Source organism: Euleptes europaea, chromosome 11, assembly GCF_029931775.1.
Source record: "Euleptes europaea isolate rEulEur1 chromosome 11, rEulEur1.hap1, whole genome shotgun sequence".
NCBI classification, from domain to species: domain Eukaryota; kingdom Metazoa; phylum Chordata; class Lepidosauria; order Squamata; family Sphaerodactylidae; genus Euleptes; species Euleptes europaea.
The window spans coordinates 30085719-30106991 of record NC_079322.1 but is presented as its reverse complement, the minus strand read 5'-3'; the positions used below and the strand labels follow the sequence as shown (position 1 = coordinate 30106991).

Genomic DNA, 21273 nt, shown 5'->3' with positions numbered 1-21273 from the left:
TCCATTTTTACTCCATTGGTTATAATATTCAAAATTCATTACCTTTATAAATATGTTGCAATATGTTACATCTGACAACCCTCATTTTCATTATAATACCAAAATAACTAACTGCATTACAGTAACTGCATATATTATTTTCAGCTATTTCTATTGCAAACTTTAACACCTATAGGCGTCTCATTATGAATTTCAATCAGAAAAAGATTTATTCTCTGTCAGGAAATAGGAAGATATTAATTCTTTCTCTCGCATTTTATCCAGTTCCTCAAGCAGGCTGGTCTATAAAAGTACACGTATACCGAAATGCATATATGTGCATTCAACATCTGTGGTTTTATTAATAAATTAATTTCAGCAAATGGCTAAGGTGTTGCCCAAGTATAACATAAATTCCACTAAGCATGAAAACCATCTGCTTCGCAAAATGGGTACAAAAATATAGGGTGGCTTCTAACCCCTGGGATGGTTGCTGCAGTCCCAAGAACACTTTCTGGGGAGTAAGACCCATTGAATAAAATGGGACTTCTCAGTAGACCTGCTTAGGATTGGTAATGAAGTGCTTATGGTGGAACTACACTTTAATGAGCTAATTTTGTGTAACTTTAATGGAAAAGCAAAAAAATAAGGAAGGATATAATGGCAATACATCTTTCAGCTTTCTCCATGGATATAATATTTTTAAAACAATGGAGAACTTGGCTCTCTGGTAGTATTTTACACGCACAACACGGTGGAATAGAAATGTTTTGTAAACATTACGAGAATGTAACTTTCAGTGTATTGACAAAATTATATACCTATAATTTTTTTTAAAGCCAATAAACCGTCATTGTTTTCCATTTGGCATCCTGAAATAGAACAGTTTTACATGTGTCCTGTCTGCCACTAGGGGCAGTTGCAGGGGGAGAAGTCCAATCTTACCCTTAACTGTTTAGAGGTGACAGGGCATGCCGTGAGCCTTCGCTTGCGTGACTGATGATTGGCTGCTGTAGCCCCTGACACAGTGTGTGCTGCTGATGTCAGCAGAGATTATAAGCCACTCAGCAGTCATGTGCTTGCATGGTGTTGGCTGAGACCTTCCTGCCTTGACTGCTGCCTCCCAAAGCTTACCAGTAAGGATTGGCTGTTTCCTTTCCTTGATTGTCTCATAGTGGCAGCAGGTGATTCTCACTAAAGAACAGGGTTGCCAACCTGCAGGTACTAGCTGGAGATCTCCTGCTATTACAACTAATCTCCAGCCGATACAGATCAGTTCACCTGGAGAAAATGACTGCTTTGGCAATTGGACTCTGTGGCATTGAAGTCTCTCCTGCCTTCCTCAGGCTCCTCGCCAGGCTCTCCCACTGGTGGCGAAGAAGGACCTGGCAACCCTACTAAAGAATAGGGTTGCCAGCTCCAGGTTGGGAAACAACTGGAGGTTTTTGGGGCGGAGCCTGAGGAGGGCAGGGTTTGGGGAGGGGAGGGACTTCAGCGCCATAGAGTCCAATTGCCAAAACGGCCATTTTCTCCAGGTGAACTGATCTCTATCAGCTGGAGATCAGTTGTAACAGCAGGAGATCTCCAGCTAGTACCTGGAGGTTGGCAACCCTACTAAAGAACCACCTCACCAGTTCTAGTTGGGCCTGACCTTATTTTCCATTTGCTTTGCATGAGAATAATAGTATTTACAGTATTTCCTTTGTGACAGTCAAGTCTTTAAAACTTCAGTGCTGCAGAGACTGAAGGAACGCCTGTTCCCCATCATTCCAGTGACCCAAATGAGATGTAAATTACCAGTGGCTAGGAGGCAACATCAGGGCCTTGGCCTTTGTGCCATAAAGAACCCAATTGTCTTACCAGGCAGGGTTTCTCCAATCTCTGTATCCAAAGGTTGAATCCAGGGAAATCCAATTTGCTATCGTTTCCCATGTAACTATAGAGAAAATCCATCTATCTTGATCAACCTTAGGAATTGCAAATTACAATCATGTGACTACTTCTGGTATCTGAATGCTTCTATTGTGAAAAATAATAGACGCATCTGCCTGCATCAACAAATGTTGCTAAGTGCAATTGCCTACGTCAACAGATGTTTCTAAGCATATTAAGATAGCAAAGTGGAAGGCCATACGTTTCTCAGGCCTAAAACTGTAAAACAAAGGATTACATAATTCTAGCAGGTGTGCAAATGTCCTATACTGGGGATAAGATCATTGCTTCTGCGACAATTCGTTGGCCCTCAGTAGCAAATGGCTGCCCGCTGTATGAAACAGGATGCTGGAGTAGATGGACCACTGGTTTGACCCAGCAGAGTCCCTCTTATATTCTTATGGGCTGCATCCAATTCACTTTTCACAGATCGCCTGCCTCCCCCTCTTCTCAAAGCCAGCTGTGCCTTCTGAAACTCTGCCTTCCAGGCCCAGGGATCCCTCCCCCAGGAACAACACTGAATGTGGGAGTCTGCAGTGGCTGGACAGAAATGGGTGATAATCAACCCCCTTTCCCTGGCAAAAGTGCACTTTGCTGGTGAAGAAGAAGAGGAAGAATTGGTTTTTATATGCTGACTTTCTCTACCACTTAAGGAAGAATCAAACCAGCTTACAATCGCCTTCCCTCCCCCTCCCTACAACAGACACCCTATGAGGTAGATGGGGCTGAGAAAGCTCTAAGGGAGCTGTAACTAGCCCAAGGTCACCGAGCTGGCTTCGTGTGTAGGAGTGGGGAAACAAATCCAGTTCACCAGATTAGTCTTCGCCACTCACGTGGAGGAGTGGGGACTCAAACTCAGTTCTCCAGATCAGAGTTCACCACTCCAAACCATCTCTCTTAACAACTATGCCACGCTGGCTCACCTTCCAAAGGGATAAACTTGAGGGATAAACTCAAAAAGAGAGACTATCAGTTCATCATCTGTGGAAGGGTTACCTTCTATCCGATCATTTTCCGTCTCCTCAGTCTGACACCCTCCTGCCTTGAGACCCTCAATCATGACAGTATAGGAGCTGTCAGCATCATAGCAGCATAGTTCTAGCTGGTTCCTAAATGTTTTTTTCTGCATACATCTGCCTTTCTCAGCTTCGCCAGATTGGCAGCCCTTGGCTCAAGGAACCAAATCTATTTCCTCAGAGCCAAGAGTTCCATGCATTGAGTACAGCCCAACAACGATCCGCAGGCAGATAGCCATAAGTGAAACAGTCTCTGCAAAACAGTGGATAGCTGTCAGCCCTTGCTGGTTTTCTACCTTCAAGACTGTTAGAGTCATTTAAAGTTGTTGAGATAAAAGGTAACTTAAAAACCTAATAGTTTTAAAGACAACTAAAATAGCTTTAGAGAGGCGTCACCATGGTGAGTCACTTATTTCTTTTGCTCCCTGTTAGCTTCTAGTTACAAAGGTTTTAAATACTTTGAAAGTGTACAAATGCATGCAAGCTCTGTTTTATCCGAAATAGGGTGCATGTATAGACCATGAGCAGCAGTTTGGACTCACTGGGCTTTTCCACGAGTTTCCCCCCATCAAGTTCTGGGCCCATACTGTTTCTGTTTATCCTCTGATTCCTGCACACATTTTTTGTGCCTTTTGTTTTTGCTTTGGGCTTCTGGGCTGTTTTTTCCCCTTTTTTCTGGTTCTTTTAATTGATTATCCCGATCTTTTTTTGGAATCCAATTTGAAGTCGCCTTTTTTTTGAGTCGGGTGCAGGGACACCATTGATGATGACAGCACCCTCCCTTGAAAATCCTGATTATTTAAGGCACGCGGAAAAAAATTAATTGACTCCACAACTGTGAAAATGCGGGTGTGGGGGGGAGAGAAGCGTGCAGAAGAACCATGCCCAAACTGATTCAAGCGCTTGTGGATAAACTGCCAAAAAAACCAGAAGTTAGTCGAGCATGTGGAAAAGCCCACTGTCTGTCTCCATGATGAAATTTTGCTTAGGGATAAGCAGAATTCCTCCTGCCATTCAATTATTGTTCCATGAGCATCCCTCCTGAATTCTGGTTTAATTTGGAGAATTCATTGTTTCCTCCTCTACTATACTAATGTGCATGTGGATGTTGATAAACACTACAGAAAAGCAATCTTTGCATGATTATATGATTGCAGCAAGTTTCTTTTTGATAAATGTGTGTTTTTGCAGACCATTAAAACACATCACAAGGAACAATCACATCAAGAATCCTCCCTCCCCTCAGTATTTTATCAATGTAATCATAGCCTAGAGGGGGTAAAGACATGAACTAACTCAACACAATTTGGAAATACAGAATTTGAAGGAAAATTTCAATTAAGAGAATTTTGGAAGCAGCCCTAGTTTGGTTATGCCCTGGCAGCTGTCGCTGGGAATTGTTGAACATTTTTTTCCCATGGCCTTGATCCTGCTACAGTCTGGGACTTGTGCATTTGTCATCTCTGATGAAAGTTTTGTTAGATCAAAGTTTAGGAAAAATATCATATTCATTAGTGATGCCTAATGCGCACCATCTGTACTCAATTGTCAAAGAAATCAAAAGGCAGTGAAACAGCCCACATGTAGATGGATTAATCGATATTATTTTCACAAAGTCATAGATTTTGTAGCAAATATTTACTCATTTGCTGAGTACTTCCACAGTTGGAAAAGAGTTGCCAAAATCATAATGAGGGAGATTAAAATGACATGCACTGGATGAATTCCATGTTTTAACTGGAGCGTCTTCACTGTGCAATTCAGGAACTAAGGCCTAGATTTCTGTTTGTTTATCAAGGCAGCTCTCCTATTTAGGAAAACTATTTCAGGAACCATAAGAAAAGAAAACCATTACTATTATTATTATTATTGTTGTTGTTATTTAATATTTGAATGTTTCTTTAGCACATTCAAAGCATTTCACACACATTCGGTAATGTTACACCATATAGTTTTTAAGACTAGACACTGGAAATATTCATTTTCAAAGCAAGGATTTATAACAATTTATGTGGCTTCTTTTCTGAATGAATGCAACTGGAGGCAGACGTAAGAAAACAATTGGCACGGGGTTAGCTGAATTTTATATTGGTATAGTTTGACTGGCGTCCATTCCCATATTAATATCAGTGCTTGTTCTTTCATTCTGAGAAAGAATGAGTCTCCAGATAGTTGAGACATCTGATATAGTTCCATCTCTGAAGGTAAGGAGAAATGGTTTGGGCTAATAGGTGAGTCTTTACATATTGATTATTGCTTTCATTTTTGAGGAGAACTGACCAAAATGGATTTTGCCTCACTTTCCATTGATGTGCCATGTATGATTATCCTCTGCCTTTTACGAGTGGGTTGTTTCTGTTGCGATCATCCCCCGACTACTTCAAGGCTTTGGTTTCAATAGTCACATCTTTTCCGACTTTTAGAAGTCACTTTGCTTTCTCTCCCTGCATTTCCCCTGCGTTTTCTGGATGCTGTTTCTGGTGGCATCCAGAAAACATGGGGGGAACCCAGGGAGAGAGCAAAGTAACTTCTAAAAGTCAGAAAAGATGTGCATAATAAAACTGAAGCCCCAAAGTAGTCGGGAGGTGATCACCATGGAAACAACCTGCGCATAAAAGGCCCCCATCTTATAAACTTGAATTGAATCTGAAGAAGGATTTCTGTGGGTACAAAATGGGACAATTGTTGACGAATGTGACTGGTCTGTAATCACCCAGTGAGCTTCCGTAGGAAGACAGAGATTTGAACCTATGTCTCACAGACTCTGCTCTGAAGCTCTAACCGCTACACCACACTGACTTTCATAGGGTGTCTGCCGTTGAACAGTAGCAAGCAGCCAGGCCTAGTTGAGTCATGCAAGTTGGGTGGTAGCAAGTCACCCAGAGATTTCTGCCAAGCCAAGTGTTGCCAACCTCCTGGTGGGACCTGGAGACCTCCCAGAATTAGAACTGAACTCCAGACAACAGAGATCTGTCCCCCTGGAGAAAATGGCTACTTTGGAAGGTGGACCCTATGGCATTATCCCCTGCTGAGGCCTCTTCATGCTGTTTTTCAATTACCCCACTCTGCACTTAGGTGATGTATATTTATTCCCTCGTCCATTGTTGGAAAGATTCCTAGGGAGATCTAATAAAATCGAAGTGGAATATTTCCTATCTGATAAAAACCATCAAATGACACGAAGGATTGCCAGGTTTTGTGCCCAGGTCTATAACCTTTGCTGTATTTGCAGGTCATGGATCGTAATAAATACCTTTGCTTTATTCACTCACGTGTGTTTTCTGGGTACTTGTTGTCTGTTCCTCCTGCTCAACAAATTTAAACCTCTGTAACTAGTTTCAGAATGTCTTCCACTGTGGCTCCAGTAATCTGGAATGTGCTACCTTAAGAGATTCATAAAGCTGTCTTTCCAAAACCAAAGACAAATGCATTTTTCAGAGAACTTTTTGTGTACTGGAGTGAACTTTGTTCTGGTTGGGTTTTTTTAAGAGGGTGCTGTCTTTTTGGCTATTTTTGTTTTCATTAAGATGATTTTAAAGACTGGATGTTTTAATCTCTTTGGTTATTAGCCACCTCAAATGAAGGAGGGAGTGGATATAGATCTTTTCATACAATGATAAACAAGCAGACATTTGCTAGACCGAATTTTCACTAAAGAATTTTCATAGGGCAAGCAAATCCTCCCTTGCTTTCAGCTAAATCTTTTGGACAGAGGGCAGTAGAATTTCTAGCTGGTAGTCTACCATGCAGGTGAAACTATAGGCATTTTCACACATGCTGAATAATGCACTTTCAATCTACTTTCAAGGCACTTTGAAGCTGGATTTTACTGTGTGAACTAGCAAAATCCACTTGCAAACCATTGTTGTACTGAAAGTGGATTGAAAGTGGATTATTTGGCATGTGTGAAGGTACCCTATCACTTTTCTACTAGCCTTCCTGCGAAGAGCTCAGCCAATCTAGAGCATTCCCTTTCCTGTTTTTCCTCTCTTCATAACAACAGTGTGAAGCAGGTTATTTATTTACTTACTTAATGGATCATCTATCTGTTAGAGAAGGATAGCTTCAAGGTCAACAAGTGAGCTTTGTGTCCTAGCTCTCCCCAGCCCAAGCCTAACACGCTAGCCACTACACAACAAAGTCCCCAAGGCAAACACAATAAAGTGCACACAGGTACCACCATCAGCAGGTGTGCGCCAACCTAAACCGGGAGAGACCGGGAGAGATCGGATCGTCATTTTCCAAACACCCACTTAAAACCTTGTAAATATTCAGCTAATTCTGAATTGCAAAGAGGGAGAACTCACCCAGGTCTTATTATGGATGAGCATTGGTGGTTCACAGGTTTTAGAAATTGAGAACGAAAACAATTACGGACAATTATACATTCATTGCCATTTATAAGCAAGTATTTATTTTTATTTTTTATGCAAAAGTATTGGAGCTGGAGATGAAATTGCTCCAAGACAGAGATTTGTTTTGCTCTTTTTGTTCATTAGAAACTTGCTGATACACGAGCATAATTTTGTTCTCTTGGGTGATCACCATATTTTTGTCGCTTGTTTTTTTTAATTTTAAATAAATGAGGTTGACCATCACCTCTTAAATGCGTGCAACATTCAGAGTGCTGCATTAATGCACTAATAATGAACTCCAGGGAAGGAGCAAATTAAAACTATTTTTCAAAGAGTCTGTTTGTCTCACTGAGGGAATACTGCAGTAGTTATAAAACACAATGCTACTAATGAAAGCACCCAGGAATTTGGCAAGCACATGCTTGGATGTTTCGTATTTTCATTGTATTCTGCAGAGTTTCATTCTGAGCATAAACATCTGGTCAAATGTTGAACAGCCCAGTCCTAAGATCTCAACGCTACTGCATGGCCAAAACTGGTGTGCTGGTGCCACTAGTTGGCATCCCATCCCTGGTCTACAGAGGAGGAATCTCTAGCCTGCCCTCAGCCTTTCTTGACGCCTCCCTCCCTCGCTCCCTCCCTCTTTTCCAGCCATAATTAGAGAGGGGCATGGCCATCTTTGGAAAGTACCACATCACCTTTAGCAATCATGGTGAGGTGGAGCTTTCTGAAGATAGCAGAATCACTCTCCAATCACAGTTGGGAATGGGAGGAGGAGGGAATGAGCAGCTGCCAGGAGCAGCCAGGCTAAGAAATGGAGGGTTAAAACCTTCATCCCCTAGCTTGACTGTTCTTGGCAGCCACTCTTGTCCCCTCCTCCTTGCCTCCCTGACCATAATTGGGAAGGGACTTTACTACCTTTGGAAAGCTCCACCGCATCGGGTTGCCAACTTTTCAGATGAGGAGTTCTCCAGGAGTTACAACTGACCTCCAGACTCCAGAGATCAGCTCCTCAGGAGAAAATGACAGCTTCAGGGGACAGATCTCTGGCACCACATTCCTGAAGGATTCCCTCCCCTTCCCAAACTTTGCCTGTGCTCTCCCCTGCTCCTTCCCCAGATTTATAGGAATTTCCCAAGGCAGAATTGGCAGCCCTAAGAGGCCCGTCAGCTGGCTAGCAGGACACGGAGGGAGCAACTGAGAAGCTGGGGGGCGACAGTGGCAAGTGTCGCCCCATCAGCATTCTACATCTGTATTAGTGCCAGTGGGGTGTGGTGGTTAAAAGCAGTGGTTTGGGGCAGTGGAATCTGATCTGGAGAACCGGGTTGGATTCCCCACTTCTCCACATGAGTGGTGGATGCTAATCTGGTGAACCGGGTTGGTTTCCCCACTCCAACACATGAAGCCAGCTGGGTGACTTTAGGCTATTCCAGCTCTCTTAGAGCTCTCTCAGCCTCACCTACCTCACAGGGTGTCTGTTGTGGGGAGGGGAAGGGAAGGTGATTGTAAGCCAATTTGATTCTCCCTTAAGGGGTAGAGAAAGTCAGCATATAAAAACCGACTCTTCTTATGAACCAGCCCAGCTGGAACTCCTTGTATATATTTAGTCTTACTAAAGACAGGACAGAAATTTATTTAATGCAGAAGAACTTTAGGATTGCTGTGTTTTCACCATTAACGGTCTTACTTGTAAAGTATATAAATTGAAACTCATCTACTACTTCTCCGATATTTGTGCATATACTTTTTGTGGGTGACTTATCTCCTTGTACCAGATACTTGGCAAGTTAACTACTCAGCAGGAATTATTTCTTACAGTGTCTCTCCCCCCACCACCACTTTCCCCCCCAAAAAAACAGGGATCCCTGAAGACCCACTCATTGCAGAAGAGTATTACAATGATGTGTTTGATTCATGTTCGGAAACCAGTGAGGAGGAGGAAGAGGAGGAGGAGGAAGAAGAAGTGGCAGAAGTGGAGGAGATGGAAATGTCACAGACTGTCTGTAGAACAAATCGGCAGGTATACAGATACCTTTCGGATATCTGCTGAACACCAAGGACAATTTTTATAGTTGAGAATAGCAAACAAACATAATGGAAAATTTGCACTGATTTTTTGGGAAGCCCTTATTGTGTGTATACAGTCCTGAAATCTTAGAACTATTTCTTAGGAATCTTAGAAAATGCTCTTTAGAATGATGATCACCTTAAAATATTTGGCCCTGACCTGGATGGCCCAGGCTTGCCCAATCTCATTGTATCTTGGAACCTAAGCAGGGTAAGCCGTGGTTAGTGTTTGAATGGGAGACCACCAAGGAATATCAGGGTCTCTGCACAGAGGCAGGCAATGGCAAACCACTTCTGAATGTCCCTTGCCTTGAAAACTCTACAGGGTTGCCATAAGTCAGCTGTGATTTGATAGCACTTTCCACCACCACCAAAGTATTTAAAAAACACTTTCTTGAAAAATCAACTGTGCTGCTTTTGGAGACATACCCTAATGTGGATAAGAAGATGGACTGCCCAGCACTCTCCACATCGATTTCTATTACTGTTTTCATAGCAATCTAAAACATTATGTGTGGTGTGGAAAAGTGGGCAGGGAGAAGCATTCCCCCCTCTCTCATAGTACTGGAGCCCAGGATCATCCACTGAAGCTGAAGTAGGGTTGCCACTTGCCAGGTCCCTCTTCGCCACCGGCGGGAGGTTTTTGGAGCTGAGCCTGAGGAGGGCAGGGTTTGGGAAGGGGAGGGACTTCAGTGCCATAGAGTCCAATTGCCAAAGCGGCCATTTTCTCCAGGTGAACTGATCTCTATCGGCCGGAGAGCAGTTCTAATAGCAGGAGATCTCCAGCTATTACGTGGAGGTTGGCAACCCTAAGCTGAAGGCTGGGAGGTTCTGGACAGGCAAAAGGAAGTGCATCTTCACACAGTGCCTAGTTAAATTGTGGAACTCTCTGCCACAGAAAGTGGTGATGGCCGCCAACTTGGAAGGCTTTAAAAGGGAAGTGGACAAATTCATGGAGGACGGGGCTATCAATGGCTACTTATGAGGAAGAAATATCTACCCCCTCTCGTATCAGAGGCAGTACACCTCATTGTATCAGTTGCTGGGAAGCAAGTGGGGGGGAGGATGTTGTTGCAGCCGTCCTGCTTGTGGGCTTCCTAGCAGCAGTCGGCCTGCTACCGTGTGAACACAACGCTGGACTCAACAGGCCTTTGGCCTGATCCAGCATGGCTCTTCTTATGTTCTCATCTCTTCTTCCACGTAAGTGAGTGCTGCCGGTTTTAACATAAATACCTATATTGGGACAATGTTTCAAAACAAATGTGTGAGTGTGTGTGTTTTACCATGAAATACTTAATGCAGAACAGCTGTAACACAATATAAAATGTGCTGGAAACAGATAAAGAGACATGAAGCTATTAGCTCTGGGGTGCTGATCTGGTCTATATACTGAGCTCTGGGTTTTTACAGAATCACTAAACGCAAATTAGCGTAATGTGCGTAATCATTCCCAAGGCTAATTTAGTAAGTCCACCACTCAGCTGAGAGTTGAACTCAAAGCTGTGTGCAACTCGCTATCTTGGCTGTCAGACCTAGTCAAACAAAAGCAGGATATGATTTGTTGCAGAAATTTTACACTGCAAAGACTCCATAGACCTCTTGAAAACCCTTTGTTGTGTACTGGGAATTAAGATTCTTTCCTTTCAACAGTCTTTATTGTATCCCCCCACCCAGAAGATCCAGTGTTTAAGTTTTTTCTTTGACTTCCTTCCAGCATGTAAATAACTTCTGTCATTAGGGGGTCAATCCATAGTTTTTCCTTAATCTGACCAGGATTCAGTGTATTAGAAGGCATCTGCTGCGAACAGAAGTTTTAAAAATGAAGAGAAAACTCGATATTTGCAGTCGGGTTTGGGCAGAATGATATACTGTCACGTCAGCGGTTTACATTTCTGCGACAAGAAAAATTAGGGCTGGAGGGAATGGAAGCTGTTTTGTTGACACCTCTGTCAGAAGTTTATTCTGTTTTATTGACACCTCTGTCAGAAGTTTATTTGCTGTTTTCTTTTCTCCTCAGTACACACACATACATTTTGTTGTCATTAATGGATGAAGCACCCATACGAGGCAAGGGGTGAATACTCTTGTACATGCGTATTTAGCTCCATATCAATAAAACAAAGCACTCTCATCTCTTTCCCCTCACATCAGCACCTTTGAGCCTGCTTTTCTGAATCTTAGTTCCCCACCATCAAACAAGCTTTCAGTTTCCGAAGTCGAAAAGACCATGGCCTAATAAAATTCTAACTTTTCAGTGTCTAGAAGTTTTCAGCATTTTTGATTAATATTTGGTCTTTGTAAGGAGTTGTTTATACAATATAGATGGTTAGAGAGCGATTCTTCCGGCAGTGGGGTGAACCAGGAGCCCCTCTCCCTGCTTAGGGGTTGATGCTGTGGTTTTTCCTCATCACTTCAGCTTGTGGTTCATCTGTGGAATCAGGTCCACTGACTGTGTGTATCTGCTCTTAGAAAATGTCAAACACTGATTTATCCTTGAACTGAATAGGCATTGAAGCCAATTTTAATGGAAACCAGGCGCAACAAAAGTTTGGAGTTGACAGCAGGAATAATGCTATGAAGAAAATCCCATCTTAATTACATGTCGGAGCCAGAGAGTGCTGACCACCTTGCAACTGGACTGCAAGAACGCAGTCGATTATGTGACTGTAGAAGGCACTATGTGGCTATTTGTAGAACCCAAATAACTTCTGACAGACTTATCATGTCCCCAACCTCCTATCCCATACACACAGGTGCCATAAATCACAAAATGATATAAAGAACCACAACGTGGTGATGGTCATACAGCATGGGCCCATCAATTTCCCGCTCCAGTAAAGTATACCTTTTTGTTTCGGCCCTGATAACAGCCAGCTTGGTCAGAAGCTTGATAGGAACAATTGGGGGGGGGGGAATGCAAGGATGAATAGAGTAAGAACTGGAGAATTACCTGTTTATTCTTTAATCTACGGATACAATCCATCAGGAGCTTCTGTACAACACTTGTTCCAATAAACAGGCATTATACAAGAGCAAGTGTTGACTGCCATACAGAATTCTTCAGCGTATCCTTCCGTGTATGAATCATATATATTTAGGAATCATAAGGCAGAACCATCTGGCCAATTTATCCAACTTTTTAGTTTTAATTTACGTATGCAGATATGCAGTTTCTAAAAATAAAAAGGATCCTGAGTTGGTGAAAACAAACACAAGGCTCTTTTTTCTGATGTATAACCCCTCCCCCCACCACATACACCATATATTATCAATTCCCTGCAGCAAGTCTGAAAAGGTTTTGGTTTCATTAGCTGATCCCATTTCCTTTCAGCTCAGCACGATTTTAGATATTTTGGGATTAATTGATATTAAAGATGCAGATGCTGCAAGTAATGTTAAACTTCAAAACAGAAGGGGCACAATCCAGCTAAATTTGAGCACTTTGAAGTCCTATTGACTGCCATAAAAAAAACTTGAGCAAATGTTTAAATCTCTCTTTCTGAAATCAGTGCACAAAGTCTTTTAAAAATAGATTGGATCGTGCCCATTAATCCCTTTCTGTCTATCCTTTATAAAGTTGTGTTTTGTTTTTGCTTTTTTGCTATGAAGTCTTGGCTGATTATGGTGACCCCATAGTGGTTTCATGGCAAGAGATGTTCTGAAGAGATGTTCAGAAGTGGTTTGCCATTGTCTGCCCCTGCATAGCAACCCTAGACTTCCTTAGTGGTCTCCCATCCAATTGCTAACCATGGCTGACCCTGCTTCAGTTGCAAGATCTGACAAGATCAGGCTAGCCTGGGCTATCCAGGTCAGGGCAAAGTATTGTGTACATTTGTTTTCATTTGACTCAGTTATGTTTTTAGTTATTAACCCACGTATCCTAGAAAAATAAGGTCATTAACGGTAATATATATGGTTCTCTTTTGGGGTCCCTCTGTAGCCCCTCATATCTGTAAGGACATGAGCAAGCAGGATCATGGAAACTTCTATAACATGAGTTGCTCCTTTCCTCAACTGTTTGCCTCAGTAGGGGGTGCTGGACACCATTTTACTTGCTCAGTTCTTCTGTCACTGCTGCCGAGTGGGAGGTCATTTATGCACGGTCGCTTTACCCTCCTTTATTCCGTTTCAGCCAGGATCAAATTTTTCAGTAGGCACGTTACTTCATTCTTTGGAAGCTCAACACTGTTTCAGCCCAAAATGAACCCGGATTTTCCCATTCCTCTTCTGGCCTGAATTAAACCGTTCATCCTGGTTCATTCTGGAGCATGCATACTCTGTTCTTGTGTTGAGCTTCGCCCCACCCTTTTCCAAACCCCTCTTCAAGGCAGCATGCAGATAGCCAAACAGGGGAAGCACAGAAGATTGGCTTCTCTCACAGCCAATCACGAAGCAGTGTGTAAAGAGGCAGGGATTCAAGTGCTTCCTGCTACCTCGGAGCTCTTTCTGAGCAAAAGAAAGGCTTTTTAAAAAAAGAGGCTTGGATTTCTCCCCCCCTTCTTTCAGATTACTCCTTTTTTCTTCTTCTTGAAATGCTTTTTTATGCAGCAGTTGGGTCTGGGGGGAAGGAGATCTTCTCTCAGGATGAGTACTGCAAAGTCAGAAAATTACAGAGCAGCATTTAAAGGGATGGGACTTGATTTGAACTTGAGAGACTGCTTTTCTGTATTCGTGCCTCCATTAGCACACAGTTTCGTCCCTGATCATTCCAGCCAATGCATACATTTTTCCCCAACCCGGGTTACTTTGATCCTGGCTGAAACGGGGAATAAAGGAGGTTAAAGCGACCCTGCATAAATGACCGGAGTGTCTATCATTCTCTTTTCAGATCTAGAACACTGGTGGGCTAAAATGGGCTAAAATGCATCAGACAGGTTGGCTAAAATGCATCAGATGGAAAATCTCAATATGTATTATTTCTTATTTAAAGGATTTAAAATAAATCAATAATAATAAATATTTGTGCTCTGCCTTTCAATTAATGGAAAGCATCTAACAACGATAAGTTTAAAACAGCTGCAGTTGCATTTTAAGTTAAAAAAGAACACACATACCTCAAAGCAGGTCTGAAAAAAATGGCAAGGCAACAGTAAAAACACTAGAATGCAATGGCGTTCCCCAGTGGCATTGTCTGGATTCTTTGTTAAAGTGGGACAAATCATGGTGATTCCTTATTAAGCAGCTTGTGTGGAAGCAACTGCATTTCCGCATATTGCTGAAAGACATTTTGATAGTTATTAGTTCATGCATCCATGCATTAGTTCAGGCTTCCAAACTGATTATGTATACATATTTCACATTAAGTCTCTCTGTGATCACTAGCAAGGATACCCAGAAATACCGTCTTCGTGAATATCTCTGACTTTAGGATTAACAACAGAGATGAATATTACCTGAACTTCCTTGGGGTTCCTGTCAAGAAACAGAGGTGAAGCAGAAGGGTCATTGATGAGACTCGTGACAGTCCCTGTATTGTTGTGTTCTTGTTGGTCTTTTAAATAATCCTGTCTGATATATGGACCATCGTTTTCTTTGTTTAGCTACTAAATTGTAACAAAGATCACTGTTCGTTGGGTCGAAGTCTATTGAAACAGATGATTCAAATCTTTTTCTTCTGCCTTACAGGACAGCGATATTGAGGCAATGGTCGGGTATATGGAGAGCATCCTAAATACCGTCTCTTTGGGTGAGATGACGTGTTCTTTCCAATTTAAGCCTGAGCATGTTTTTCATTTTCTGTCTCCTGCTGTTTACAGAAAAGGGGTACTGGCAGAGCATTTGTTTTCCAAGCTGAAAGTCTGAATCCCTCATACATTCTGTTAAAAGAGCTCAGTTAGAAGGTATCAGGAAAGACCCTCTGTCTCAGACTCTGGAGGGGTGCTACCAGTCAGAAGAGAATCCTGAATTAGATGGACTACTGGCCTAACTCGATAGAAGGCAGCTTTGTGTGTTCATGCCTCATTTTACCAACTTGTAATTTGCTAATGAATTGCAGCTTGGAAATTACACCATCTGCTTGAAGCCATTAAAACTGCAGTCTAGATTTCTTAAAATTTCCATCATTTGAAGTTGTTTAAAAAATATTGCCTATATAGGAGAGGGACTGAAAACAGAGATCAGCCAGCCTGAAAAATTTATTTAAGGGTTTAATTTATATTTGATTGAATTTCCTCTTGGGCTTCATAGAAATGTGGGGAACTGTGGTGAAGAAGGGCTTGTGGATAAAACACCCTGACAAAACTTTAATGTTACTTGATCTATAGGTGAACATAGCTAGAAAATTGTCTCCAAATTATAAGGGGCTACATAAATGAGATCCAATCATGAGATCCAATACAAAATCGGACAAAATACTGAGTGCAAAGTCAATACAACATAATGTTTTACTTAGAAAATTCCCCAATGCATTTCGCAGATTTTCAGGTTCAATTTGTTTAGGAGTTAAGCACACATATCTCATTCTGTTAGGACACAGGCTGCATTCACATGCGACAAACAAACCACTTTTTGTTCTTTATGAAAACAAACCTCTTACATCCTCTGGTTCATTCACTCTCTCCCACCTCCCTCTCTTGTCTTCATGTAAGCCTGGGAACTTGAAGAGTTTCTGCTTCTAGACAATTTGTGGTTTATTCTGATGGCCAAACCACAGGGTTTTTTTAAAATAAAGTTTTACTTGTTTGTTTTTTTAAATAAAAAGCCTCTTTCTTTCCTCTTGCCTGTATACCAGGATTCCAAGCCATGATTTAATCCTTGTTAGGAATCCCTGTTTATAGGTGAGAGAACAGGCTGCAGTTTTGTTTGCTGTCACAAGAAACCACAACTGGTCTGAATCAAGAAGCCTTCAATTCTCCAACTGAGCTCGGAGGACATCTTCATCAGCGGGTCTTATCATCCTATGCTCAGGGAGGCAGGAGTTAAATTCTTCAAACCCTGTCCTCTGGCTAGGATCGCCCCCTGCTGGCCAGTTCTCCTCCTGCCTTAGAGGGAGAAGCAGGTTTAGGGAATAGCTCGGTGAGCTTTCTATATTTCTGTCTATTTCAATACTTTTTTTCCTCATCCTATCCCAAAAATCCTCTATCTGATTTTTCACGCTTTTCCTAACGTCCATCGCCCCATGTGTCTTCCCCCCCACACCTCTCCAATCCTACCAACTTGTCCGCCCGATATCGCCTGAGGGAAATGGCAGAAGGAGGGGACAGGATGACGGAAGAGCTCATGTCGGGAGACGAGGAGCAAGTCGTTGGGCTGCTTTCCCTGCGGGTTTCAGCCGGTGCGGCTTCAGTAGACCGCGGGGAAGAGAAGAAGCGGCAAATGCCTGGGGCGGTTTCCAAATGGTGCGGAGAGGAAAAGCGGCCAATTCAACCTGGCGCGGAGGCGGCAACAGGCAAGAGAAAGAGTAAGGCCGGGGGCGAAGAAGAAGGCGCAAAAAAGGTGCGCAGGTCCAAAATGGCGGCCGCAACTCCCCGTTTGGCCCGGAGGGGTGACGAGGGCGAGTCGGATCCTGAGGCTGCAGTTTCACGAGAGACCGAAGCCATGGAACTGGGATCCGGTAATGATTTACACTCTCAATTGAGTTTAGTGGTGAAAACGGGGGTAGCGTAGTCTAATAGATCTACTAAGACAAGCGCTTAGGGAAGAGTTCACGCAGGCTGGGGAATCTTCCCTCAGGGAGATGGTTGAATCCAGGGCCTCTTCCCCTTCCACTGTGACATCTCACCAGTCTAGACATAAGTCCAAGGGACATTACAGAAGCGACAGTTTGGCTTCTACTTCCAAGGCAGTACGCAAAGCTCTTTCTGCCTCTGGTGCCAGCTTGCCCTCTTCAATGGCAAGTGATAGAGAGGAGGGTGAATTCTCTTCAGAGGAAGAGGAAAAGGGAGAGGGTGTACCCCCTCAGGAACAACAGTCTCGCCTCTTTGCAGGAGAGGACTACCAGGCTATGCTGTCTAGGGTATTGGCAGCCATAGATTTACATGAAGATGACGAGACCGAGTCTTCTAAAAGCAAGTCCAAATTTAGAGGCAATAAAGAATTCTTTGCCAGGCTAAGATCTAAGTCCCAGGTAGTCTCTTTTCCCAAATACTTTGAGGACCTTTTGAGGGCTGAGTGGGAGAAGCCTATGGCTACTAGACAGTTTCCAGCATCTGTCAAAAAGATGTATTCCTTGGAACCCAGGGCCATGACTCTCTTACAGACTCCTGTGGTGGAAGCTCCAGTGGCGGCTCTCCAATCGAATGCCCTACTCTCTGAGGATGGTGCAGGCACCATTAAGGACCATCTGGATAAGAAGGCTGATTACGCGGCTAAAAAGGCACATGAGGCTTCAGCCAATTCGATACAGGCATCCGCCACTGCTGCACTCTTTGCCTGGGCATGCATCATGTGGACCAGAAAATCGATTGACTTGGTGTCCTCCAGCAACAGAAGAGTATCGGGTGGCTTGGATAGACTTCTAAGGGTAGTCAATTTCTTGGCAGACGCCACATTGGACTCAATGACCCTATCGGCCAGGGCTATGGCGGCGACTTCAGTAACCAGAAGGGCTCTTTGGCTTAGATCCTGGTCGGCGGACAACGGGTCCAAGTCTATTCTTTTAGGCTACCCTTTTGAAGGGGGACGTCTCTTTGGATCCAAGTTAGACGACATCCTTGTTGAAACCAAGGATAAAAAGAAGGTGCTCCCCAAATTCCTCAGGAAAGAAGGAAAACCTTCCTTTCGTCCCTTTCGATCCTCCCACACCTTGGCTCGACCCAGATCAGATGGCAAGCGAGGAAATTGGTCCTCGGCCCAAGGTTCCTTCCGCAGAGGATTCAGATTCAACAAGTCCTCCCAGTTTAACTGAAACCAGGAAAAGAGCAACAGGTTCGCTGACAAGTCTGGACCGGACTCTTGGGTGCAAACGATTATGAAAGAGGGGTACAGGATAGAATTTTGAAAGCCTCCTCCCGATCGTTTTATTGTATCCCCCACCGCCTTCAGACTAGAGAAGCGGACACGCACCCAAAACGCTATAGAACGCCTATTAGACATCAAGGCCATAGAGATGGTGCCTTTGCAAGAGCAGTGTGCAGGGGTGTACTCATTCTTTTTTACAATGCCAAAAAGGAATGGGGACTGGCGAGCCATCTTAAACCTGAAGTACGTAAACAAATTTGTGCACCTCCGACACTTCAGGATGGAGACTCTGCATTCCATTATTGACGCCCTGTGGCCACGTGTTTTCCTGACTTCAATAGATTTAACAGAGGCGTACATGCACATTTTGATACACCCGGACCATCGCAAGTTTCTCGCTTCTGCTGCAACCACCAACATTATCAGTTCAGAGCGCTACCCTTCGGCCTATCATCCACCCCGAGAGTCTTCTCGAAGGCCCTGGTAACGCTGGTGGCCCACCTCAGGGAGAAGGGAATTCATGTCTTCCCTTATCTGGACGACATCTTAGTGAGTGCCACATCGGAGCAGCTGTCCCGGCAACACACATCAACTGTGCTTTCAACACTGGAGAGTCACGGCTTCTTGGTAAATTGGAAGAAAAGCTCCCTTTGTCCGGCGCAGTCTATCCACCATCTGGGAGCGAGAATAGACACATCCAACAGCATGGTCTTCCTACCAAAGAACAAGATTTCAAAATTGATAGGGATAACGAAGACGGTTATCATCTCCAGGACGACAGGTCTCTCCACCCTGGCCAAATTACAGGGCCTTATAGTGTCCTACATAGACATGGTTCCATGGGTGCGTTATCATATGAGAAGACTTCAATGGTTTCTCAAGCCTTACCAGGAACAGATCATTCACAAAAGAAATCCACGTCTCTCCTTACCGGTCTCTCTGAAGAATGATCTGAGATGGTGGACCAAGGTTTCCAACCTCAGCAAGGGTCGCAGTTATCTTCAAAGAACAAGCGTTCAACTGTTCACGGATGCCAGCCTAGAGGGATGGGGAGCCACCCTCTCCCAGCACATGGCACAGGGACAGTGGAGTGCCTCAGAACGTCACCTGCATATAAACAGGCTGGAGTTGCGGGCGATTCACCATGCCCTGCTTCGATTCCAACCAATGCTGGAGGGCCAACACGTACTGGTGCAGACAGACAACATTGCAGCGAAGGCCCACCTAAACAAGGAAGGAGGGTCTCGTTCCTCGTCCCTGCACAAAGAAACCGAAAGCATTCTAAACTGGGCAGAGGTTCACCTGTCATCTCTCCGCGCAGAACACCTGAAGGGGGTTTTGAACACCCAAACAGATTGGCTCAGCCGTCAGCTAGTGGACGAGGGGGAATGGTCCCTGAAGGCGGAGATCTTCTGACAGATTCAGCAAAAATTCGGTCACCCTCTGGTGGATCTGTTTGCATCACACGAAAATCATCAAACACCCAGGTTCTTCTCGAGATACAGACATCCAAGAACGGAGGCAGTGGACGCACTGGAGTCTCCATGGCCACGAAAACTTCTGTTCGCCTTCCCATCTCTTCCCGTCATCTTGAGAGCCCTTCAGAAGGTCAGACAGGAAAGGGCACACGTCATCTTCATTGCTCCTCACTGGCCATGAAGACCTTGGTTTCCTACCCTGAGGGAACTATCGTTGCAGGATCCGTGGCCTCTTCCACTGGTGCAGGACCTTCTACATCAGGGACCTCTTCTGCATCCGGACCCGGCTTGGCTCCAACTGACCGCCTGGGACTTGAGAGGCAGTGGTTGCTAGCCCTGGGATACTCCACGGAGGTGGTGAACACCATGCAATCATGGAAGAGCTCCACGATTCAGATTTATAATTTTTCCTGGATAACCTTTGCTTGGTGGTGTGGACGTAAGTCCTTAGATCCACTTGCCGTGACTACAGGCAACATTCTGGAGTTTCTCCAGGACGGAGTGGCAAAGAACTTGAGGGCCTCCACACTTCATAGGCAAGTGGCGACATTGGCCACGGTAATTCCTTTTCTTGATGGATTTCCCATTGGAAGACATCCTCACATTGTTATCTTTCTTAAAGGGGTTTCGACGACTACACCTCCAGTGGTGCACAGATTCCCAACGTGGCGTCTTAACGTGGTACTCCGGGCCTTGACTAAACACCCATTTGAGCCCCTGAAGGAGGTGTCTCTAAACTTTTTGAGGATGAAGGTGATCTTCCTGACGGCAATAACATCGGCCAGAAGGGTCTCGGAATTGGCAGCATTGTCCTCTAGGGAAGGTCTTTGTGTCATCCATGCAGATAAAGTGGTTCTACGACCTGATCCATCTTTTGTCCCGAAAGTTGATTCAAGATTCCATCGTCTGCTCGAGATTAATCTCCCATCCTTTTGTCCCCGACCTTCGCACCCGAGAGAAAGGGCGTGGCACACTCTCGATTTGCGACGAGCCTTACGAATTTACCTGCGTTGAACCAAACATCTGAGACATTCGGATTACTTGTTTATTTCAGTATCTTCCCCCAACTTGGGTATGAAGATGTCCAAGGCTGCAATTAGTAGATGTTTACGCCAGTGTATTCAGCTATGTTACCAGCACAGTAGTGTTCCAGTCCCTGGCGGAATTATGGCACATTCTATCCACAGTTCAGCGACCTCGGCGGCGTTTGACAAGCAAGCGTCAGTCGAGGAAATTTGTAGAGCGGCCACTTGGTCCAGTCTGTCTACTTTCACAAGGCATTACAAGATCGATGCTTTTTCTTCGTCCGATGCAGCCTTCGGTAGAAGGGTTCTTCAGCACGTCGTATCAGAAGATTAACCCACCCAAGAAAACACAGCTTTTGAAGATCCCGCTGATGAAGATGTCCTCCGAGCTCAGTTGGAGAATGGAACCTTGGCTTACCTGTGAGGGTTCCTTCTCTACTGAGGGAGGAGGACATCTTTCCCGCCCAGGGTGAAGATACGACGAGTGATTGAGATGTGCCGAAGTCGATCTACAATGGTAGAC

General features: G+C 44.1%; 1 protein-coding gene across 1 annotated transcript in view; it reads left to right on the top strand.

The window, feature by feature from the left end:
- The window catches only part of NEK11 (NIMA related kinase 11), a 119366-nt gene that overhangs the window by 67354 nt on the left and 30739 nt on the right, over positions 1 to 21273 (top strand). Inside the window, exons 12-13 of the mRNA XM_056857067.1 lie at positions 9142 to 9302; positions 14975 to 15035. Of these exons, the coding sequence (XP_056713045.1) occupies positions 9142 to 9302; positions 14975 to 15035 (222 nt within the window). The remainder of the gene's footprint in view (positions 1 to 9141; positions 9303 to 14974; positions 15036 to 21273) is intronic.